General features: G+C 39.5%; 1 protein-coding gene across 1 annotated transcript in view; it reads left to right on the top strand.

Annotated features, from left to right (window-relative positions):
• The window catches only part of LOC126394711 (liprin-alpha-1-like), a 92,862-nt gene extending 92,477 nt beyond the window's left edge, over positions 1–385 (top strand). Inside the window, exon 24 of the mRNA XM_050051776.1 lies at positions 299–385. Coding sequence (XP_049907733.1) covers positions 299–370 — 72 coding nt within the window. The 3' untranslated portion in view covers positions 371–385. The remainder of the gene's footprint in view (positions 1–298) is intronic.
• The last annotated feature ends 8,873 nt before the right edge of the window (positions 386–9,258 follow it).

Below are 9,258 nucleotides of genomic sequence, written 5' to 3'. Positions count from 1 at the left end.
TTTATCTATACAATTTTTAATTGATTTTTGAAAAATAAAGTGAATTTATGAGATGTTGATATTGAAAAAGAAAGAACATAATAGCAACAATTCATAATCGAGGATTTTATCCTTGTCGTCCAATCCTAGTTTGTTATGGTTTTGTTTTCCATTTTATTTCCATAAATTTATCTGGCTTGTTATTTTACTTTGAATGATCTTTTCCACATTGAGCTGCTCTAACCCAGCACTGCTGCCTCACTAACCCCTCGCCTTTCTGTTCTTTTCACCATGCTCACTCTAACCATGCTAACACCAGGAGGATGACGAGGGTAGCTGGGCCCAGGTTTGCACACATTCCCCCCAAAACCCACCTATGCTCACCTTCTGAGCTCTACTATCTTTTAGTTAGTGTTCATTCTTTTTAAATGTCTCATAGAGGAAATGTCACAAGTTTCCCTCTGTATTTATTTTCAGATCACTTTTCATTCACAACAAGCGTGTTTATAGAGGTCCATTCAAATTATGCTGTTTAATCCCTTACGTTTGGTAAAAACAGAAACATTTGAACTTGGATTTTTACTAAATACAACTGTTTTAATGTGTTTGTTAGTAGTTAGAACAAAGTAATCAGAAACAACACTAATCTTGGGTGTCCATCTTGAAACCGTGCTGAATATATAGACCATCTGTGCTGCTGGAGGGAAGATGTGTGTGAAGCATCCATGATTTCACAGACATGCATGTAAACTAAGTGCAACATGACTGGAGTACAGCAGCGTGCAATCGAATGACAGTAACTGAAGTTTTGACATCGATTACCAGGACTTTTTCAACATTTTTTCAACACACAATACTGTGGTTTTTTGAATACTTTCTTTTGTTTTTGTTTTTTACATACAATAGTATGACTTATTTAACAGGGTTTTTTTACATACACGATGACTTTCAACATGCTACACTATGATTTTTTTTCGACACACTATAGCATGACTTTTTATGAGTTTTTTTTTTTAGACATACAATACTATGATTTATTTAACAGATTTACAGTTTAACACTCACACCTACAGTGTCAAAGTCTTGTGCGTTGACCATTCATCCACCACATCTACAGTTCTTCTGGGACTTTAACATTTATACAATGTCACCTGACTTTGGTCTTAATCTGTGACTTTTTTTCTCAAAAATGTTCGAGTTTAAACACGATATTGGGTTTTTTGGACACACTATGAGTTTTTTTGTTTGTTGTTGTTTTTTTCATTGTTATTATCATTATTATCATTATCATTAATTTAAACACTTTGTCTAAAAGTGTGAGAAAAAACTTTCAAAAGGAGGTGTAACATGTCTCTAGCTCATTAGCTCAGGGACACAAAGAGCAGATTTGAAGGTTGAGAATTGGGGTTAATGTCTGAGGTGATCAGTCAGTCTTTTTTGCAAGCTGAAGTTTGAAAGACAAAGTTAAAAGCTACCAGGAACACAGAAAAGTGTCTCTTAACTGATAGGGGATAGAGGACTTTTGGGAGATCTGGAGCTTCTGGGTTCAGTCCTTATTGAGGCCTATTTTAAAGGCCACTGTCCAAAGAGGAAAGTGAGATGCTCCACAGTGGAAGTTTGAGGTGGAGTAGCTCATGCTGTTGAAGGGCTGCTTGGAGAGCCTGGTGAAGCCTGGGCAGGTGAATTTTAAAGTCCAAAAGCCAAATGAAAAGGTCCCAGTGCAAAGTAAGCTTGATAGCGTGGTGGGATTGACTGTGACAGTAAGGTGCCAATGGCCCAGAATGTGGGTTTAAATCCTGCCCCTTGTCGCTACCTGGAGGCAACTCAACAGTCCTGCAGTAGCAGGGTCAGGAGGGGGCCATGTCTCCTCCCGATGTTTGACAGAGGTACAAATGGGCAGGGGGTTATGAAACACAAAACGACAACCGGCTGACATTTAACTGGGCGTTCAAAGGGTGCAGAAATGACAGTAAAAAGCCTGAGCTATTTCATTAGACAGTTATTCCATCTTTCCATTGCGAATTGGACCTCAAAACACACCAGACTGTTGGAATTAAGACTTAACATGGCAGTCTGTGATTTACAAAATATGCTGCTTTACTACAGGTAGAGACTTCTAGATAGGTTACTTTTGCCTATGACAAGTCCCCTGAAAAAAGGACTGAGTCAGGAAACTATGACTGGTGTCACGTTATCCTTTTATTTCTATTTGTGTTCATGAGAAGCATCATTATATTTCATTGAGCTACAGCACAGCACTACTAGAAGTTACTTGCGAATAATTTATGATATATTTATGATATACTACACTGTGACTTTTTGCCTCTGCGCCAGAGACAGCTGTGGCTGAATGCATTATGTTGTCGGGTTGTCTGTCCATCTGTCCCATTCTTGTGAATGCAATATCTCAAAAACTCCTTCCTTCCTCAGATTTGGCACAAACGTCCACTTGAGCTGAATAATGAACTGATTAGGTATTGGTGGTCAAAGGTCTCTGTGGCCTCACAAAACATGTTTTTGGTCATAACTCAAGAATTTATACACTAATTACGACAAACTTGAGATAAATGTCTAACAGGATAAGATGATGGAGTGATGACATTTTATGTCCAAAAGGGCAAAGGTCAATTTTTTTATGACATATAGAATTATTAATTTTTTATGATTTCTTAGGACATAGGCCCAATATCATCTCTAAATCTGATATTTTAATGACATTTTTATTATACTATGCAATGACTTTTATGATTTTTTAAGATATACTTAAAATTCTTACTGACTTTTTTTTTTTAGAACATGATGACATAGGCCTAATACAATATGACACTTTCATGACATTTAACATGACATCTGCTGATTGCCTAACCCTCCCCACCACCCCTGCTCCACCACCCTCAACTGTTGAACATCCAAGGTCCTCTAGCCGGCAGAAAAGCCAGTCTGAGGAACCTCCAAGGTTCTCTAGTTGCCAGAGGGGCCAGTCTGAGCAACCTCCAAGGTCCTCTAGCCGCCAGAAGGGCCAGTCTTAGGAACTTCCAAGGTCCACTAGTAACCAGAGGGGCCAGTCTGAGGAACTTCCAAGGTCCTCTAGTCACCAGAGGGGCCAGTCAGAAGGGCCGCGGACACAGCCAGAGGTGGCCAAACACAGCCAGAGGTGGCCAAACAAACGATCAAAGGGGCCAGCCACTACTAGCATTCCTGAATAAATAGTATACAGCCCAAATGCTGCTGCTCAATCAAATTTTTTTTTTGTTGTTGTTATATGTTTTTAGTTTGTAAAGCGCTTTGGGGTTGCATTTTTGATGTATGAAAGGTGCTATATAAATAAAGTTTGATTGATTGATTGATTGATTGATTGATTGAAAAGGCAAACAAATCCATTTTGGTTATAAGATATATAACATATATATATATATATACATATGGAGCCTTATGGGGGACGCCACACAATCCTCCCAGTGACTTAGACCAGGGTCCGAGTGTCGTTCTGGGACTTGCAGAGCAAGGGGAGATGACGAAGAGGGGATATGGGAGCTGTGGGACAATGAGGGAAAACCATCTCTTTGATGTTCCCATCAAACCAAATAGCGAATTCATGCAGTTACCCAGAGGAACCTCTGAAGTTCTAACAGAAGGAGAGAAGCTGCTGGTCCGCTGGAAGGACAACAACATTGTCACTTTAGCAACAAACATGGAGAAGGGCTATACTGAGACAGCTGTCAAGTGTTGGAGCAAAGAGCGACATGCTTTTGACCAAGTCCGACGACCACAATGCATCAAGCATATAATGAGCACATGGGAGGTGTAGAAGTGGATTGATGGATGTTTCAATACATGTTGCACTGAAGTAACGCTGTTGCAAGTTATATTCAAATAAAGAAACAACGTTAACACATTTTGATCTGTTTTGCCTTTGGTAACAGTCTTCATATCAGTGTTGGAAGTCCCAAGTACCTGACCAAACACTTATTTCAGTGATTGCTTTCAGAATATAGAGCCATTTTACCCTTATTTTACCAAAAAAGCACTCTCAGCACCTTTAATTGTCAATACAACACATTATCCCACTGGTCATAAAACACACTTTTTCATCTACTTTTCCACCATTTCCTTAAAAAAATATTCTTGATTATGTCAAAGGGTTACCAATGACCCATGATTTGGATATTTTCATGTCTGGGAAAAAATTGGGTTTGAATGGGTTAAGAAAAACAGATTTAACATCACTGTTAACAGGAGCTGCTAGTCTACCACTGCCTCAATCAGTTAGTTAGTTCGTTAGTTTGTGTTATTGAGTGACTTAAGGATGAGTTTGGATTCACCAGAGTCACACAATAACACAAACTAACTAACCAATCAAGGCAACGGTAGACCAGCAGCTCCCATGTTCATTGAGCTTGAATTACTGTTTTTGTCAGTTGAGTCTGGTGGGAGCATAGATGGGAACTGAAGCCGTTTACAGCTTCCCTGTGGGAACGGCTGTGTACCAGAAACATAAAGCAGTGGAAATACTCTCAATAAAGTGTACTTAAACACTTAACGTTAAACTGCTATTTATTTTTTTAGGTGGGACTTTCTAAGGTGGCTAAAATGCCTTTTGTTGCTGACCCCTCCACAGCAGTAGATTGCTTAGCTTAGCTACACTTCCTCTGGAATTGTACCCATGGGAGTAGCGGACGCGGGGTACGCGTGGGACATGTCCCCCGCACTTCCCGTATCTGTGCCCTCCGTTCCCCGCACTTTTTACAGCTGTTACCACCGTTCAATTTGTCATTAACATGTGGTAACGTGTTTTTCCGAGCCGTCTATCAATGCACCATAAGTAGACGACGCCAGGCGCATACACAGTGTTGTGATCAGAATCATTGCACAGACAAGACGTGTGCTGCTGGGCAGTGCTGCTGTGTGTTAACTATGTTCAGCAAACCAGCCAGCAAGAAGCAAAAAACCTTGCACAGTTTCTTCCAAACAAATCGTGTAAGTTGAGTAATGCTGTAGATAATGTAGATAATGTTAGCTAAATGATGACTAATTAATAGATGCCAATATATCAAGTGAAGCTAGTTAACAAGAATACTAATGTTATTGTTACCTATGTTAAATCGCTTGCTAGCTAGTTTCATGCTAGGAATAAACCCACTCCTCCTTAATTTCTGCGCAGAACTTTTGCTCACTAGGGATGGGTATCGTTAAGATTTTACTACTCTTATTGATACTGCTTATCAATACGGTATTTTAACGGTACTCTTATTGATACTTTTTGAGGAAGAAAAAAAACAAATTAAGAACATAAATTGCTTTATTTTCTCAATTCTCATTATGCAACAAAATAGTTTTTTAACAAAACATTTTACTTTTTACAACTTGAAATGTAAAATACATAAAATAATAGTGTTGTCACGGTTCCAAAATTGGGACCCACGGTACGATACCAGTGAAAGTATCACGGTTCTGAGTAGTATTACAATACCACAGCAAAAATGAGGCAGATGTGCTTTTTGTCATTTATAAAAAGACTTATGACTTATTCATACTTCAAAAACAGCATCAATAAGTGATTAACATGGGGGGGATCAAAATAAAATAAATAAATGAAATAAAAATCAACCAGCCACCTTCCTCCCCTAACAAGTAAAGAACAGTCCCTAAAGTGCGCTGAGGTTTGTGGACCGTTACCTGCCACAAAGAGTAATGTGAATGGCTCGTTTCCCCTCAGACACGTCACATACCTGTGTGCTGCCACGGCTCGGCTGTTCAGGTACTTCTGGACAGTCATGACACCAACAAAGAGGAAAATATTGGACCTGGAGCCAGGCTTCTCCGTCGCCGGTAAGCCGTTATCTTGCGCCGGAAACCCTATTTAGTAAATAGGGTCGCAAAATAGCTAATGGTTATTAACTCCACGTGTTGGCTGCTAGCATAATGTTACAAACCTGGACTGGACGTAAATGAACTAGCTGTGCTAGGGCAGTCAAACCCTGTACGTCTGAATATGCACTTTCGCAAGGTGTTTTGACAAATTACTAGTGTTGCCGCCCTTACACGCAAAACATTTGTCACACTTGTGACAACGCGCTGTGTCTGCATCAACTCTTGTAATGTAAAGCCACACTTTTGACCATTTGGCTCTCTCCGCCATCATTATCTATCTAAAGGTAGGCTACGAGCTTGAGTTGGTGTATGCGCTGTCTTGTGTGTGTGTCACTGGAACAACAGCCCCGCCCCCCTGCTCTCCACTCACACACAGCATGCAGCCAGGGTGAGCGAGACAGATCTCTCGTCTTCAGGGAGAATAGCAGAAAATTATGATACAATGACGGATAATTGACGGAGTTGGCGAGATAAATGTGCAAGATAACGTTTATCTTGTAAAAAACAAACAAACAAACAAACAAAAAAACGCGACTGCTCCAGTACCGATAGCAGAACCGTTAAGGTCAGAGCTTATCAATACTGCGGTCTTGAAGAATGGAGCCCCGGGGCTCGTTCAATACCCATAGAGGGTCATAAGGACAGAGGGATGTCGTATGCTGTAAAGCCCTGTGAGGCAAATTGTGATTTGTGATATTGGGCTTTATAAATAAAATTGATTGAATTGATTGATTGAGAGTTCGGTACCCATCCCTAGTGCTCGCTATTGCTTTGCACATATTTTTTTATTTTCATTGCCACAATAGAAAGGGCAGGGTCAGGGAGGAGACAGTGGACCAGAGGCCAGCAAGGATGATCATGCAGGGTCTTCACAGGTGAGGAGAGAATATAACTGGCTGAGAGAAAATATCTAGTGCATAAAAGTGACTTTGCGATCAATTTCCACAGCTATGTCACCACTACTATTCTTAATCCTATTATAAATTTTGCTTTGCACATGTATTATCTATATTATTGCAATAGATAGAAGAGGGACAGGGAGAAACCAGGCAGGAATCAGGACAGGGACCTGACAGCAACACCAATTATCTACCCAAGGCTTCACAGGTAAGGAGAAATTATAACTGGCTAAGGAAATGTCTGTATTGCACACAGAGAGAAGGCTTAAAAATATTTGATTAATTTTGCACATCTGTGCTGCCATATTTGACTAAAATGTAAAATACATCTTGATGTTGATATGTTTAGTGTTGTGTCGCTTTCTGTCTTCATGCCATTAAATTAAATTATGTGGCTTATTACCCTGTTACCTTGTCACTTCCATTCCATTTTGTGTGCTAATAACTTGCTAACAGGAATGGTGTTTTACTGAACTTTTCGTGTTCAGAGTTGTCATTTGACACTTAATTATCTGGCTACTTACCCTGTAGATGCTGAGGGTCATTCTGTGTCACCTCAAGAGTTTGGCAGCTAAAACTTGATAGTATATAATTATAAAGAACTAAAGTCGGTCCCCTGGTGCTCTGTGGATGTGTTATGTGGCTCTTTAGCCGCTAAGGAGAGGTGCAACTGAATGCGAGGGGATGATAAACAATTTGTCCCCCTCACTTCTGAAATGATTGCTACACCCCTGACTGTACCCCATACAAAAAATCACTTCAAAAAATCCGAACTATCCCTTTAACTGGACATCAGTGATTGTTCAAGTGTTAAAAAGGGAAAATTGCTCACTAGTTATGTGTTACTTTAGTGCAGTGGAGTTGATGATGACAATATCTCCTTTCTGAACACCTGTCTCAGCAGCAGCGCCTCCTCCTGCTTTATGCCTGGTAAATAATCCCAAATCTTCATTACAGAATAGTGCTTCTGTCTGTGTGAGATGAACACCAGACTGACCGGATCTTTGAGGCTGAACTCAATATGCAAGACTTAAAAAATCCTGATAAGGCTATATTTGTATTATTCTGACAAAGATTTTACGTACTGAGCAGTATATTTCACAGTGGAAACAAACTTGCTCTGGTGGACAAACACTGACATTGTTTCTAAATCACCTCAATCACGTGTTCCTTCTGAAATATCTTGTTACTCATCTGCCGACATATACTCTGATACTGATATGTCTGTGATAAGCTAATACATCATGCTGCAGTCAGGCTTTACTGTACACACACTAATACCTGTTACTGAACTGGGAGGTGGTGCAGCATGCACAAAGTTGAGTGTGGCTCAAACCTGTTCCTCTCTTCAGCTGCAATGAACAATGCTTAGATCTCACAGTAAAGGATCATATACAAACCATATTTACTGTATCTAAAAGCCAAACATTCCTAAAATATGGGTGTTTCCTGATCTGTCTCTGACTTCAGACTTTAACTCTGTCACAAATCTATATTACTTATTAACTGTACACAGTAAATAATATACACTCAGGTTTATATTATTATGTTTTCACAGTTAAAATTAAAGAAACCACCATACTGAGCTAGGGCGGATGTGGGAGCCCTTCTGTGCGGACTTTGCATGTTCTCTCCGTATCAGCATGGGTTCTCTCCGGGTACTCCGGCTTCCTCCCACAGTCCAAAGACATGCAGATTGGGGATAGGTTAACTGATGACTCTAAATTGTCCGTAGGTGTGAATGTGAGCTTGAATGGCTGTCTGACTCTATATGTGTCAGCCCTGCAATAGTCTGGTGACCTGTCCAGGGTGTACCCTGCCTCTCGCCCAATGTCAGCTGGGATAGCCCCCCCCCGACCCTCATGTATGGAGACTGTTTTAGTTTTATTTGTCCAGGTTTTGAGATTTCTGTCTTAAGAATCTATAACTCCACTGCAATTAAATGAAGGTGAATGTATTATATATTTTGTTGTACTCAGTGTTAAAATATAGACACTACTTTCTACAGAAGATATAATCCCAATGGTTTTTGATACATTCTATGATAAATTTATGAATCAAATTAGCATTAAATGATACATTAAAAACTGAGAATAAAAAATCATAAAATGATGTTGAAATCCGACAATTAACTATTCTGCTTACATGAGCACTTTAAATTAAAATTTTTTTTTTTTATTTCAAAATATGAGTGAGCTGTCTAAAAACGAAAGAGCCTGAACCACAGAGTAGAGCAGCAGCAGAAGCCCTGACTGGCCAGACTCAATGAACACTCTGTCAGTGTTCATTTTAAAGTAGCACACCATTAACCATGTATATAACTTAAAGCAAGAGACAAATGAACTGTGAGACTGAATAACAGAAAAAAATAATGAAAAAAAAAAGTAAAATTTTAAGCATGTAAGCATTTTATAAACTCGACAATTTTAAAACAAACTCATTAAGATACTTTAATTTTTCTTTATTTATACAGGGTAGGGTGGCTGGGCATACATGTCCTTTTATGAAT

The sequence above is a fragment of the Epinephelus moara genome, chromosome 1 (assembly GCF_006386435.1).
Source record: "Epinephelus moara isolate mb chromosome 1, YSFRI_EMoa_1.0, whole genome shotgun sequence".
Classification (NCBI taxonomy): Eukaryota; Metazoa; Chordata; class Actinopteri; order Perciformes; family Serranidae; genus Epinephelus; species Epinephelus moara.
The sequence above is the reverse complement of the archived record's forward strand: the minus strand, read 5'-3'. Positions and strand labels throughout refer to the sequence as shown.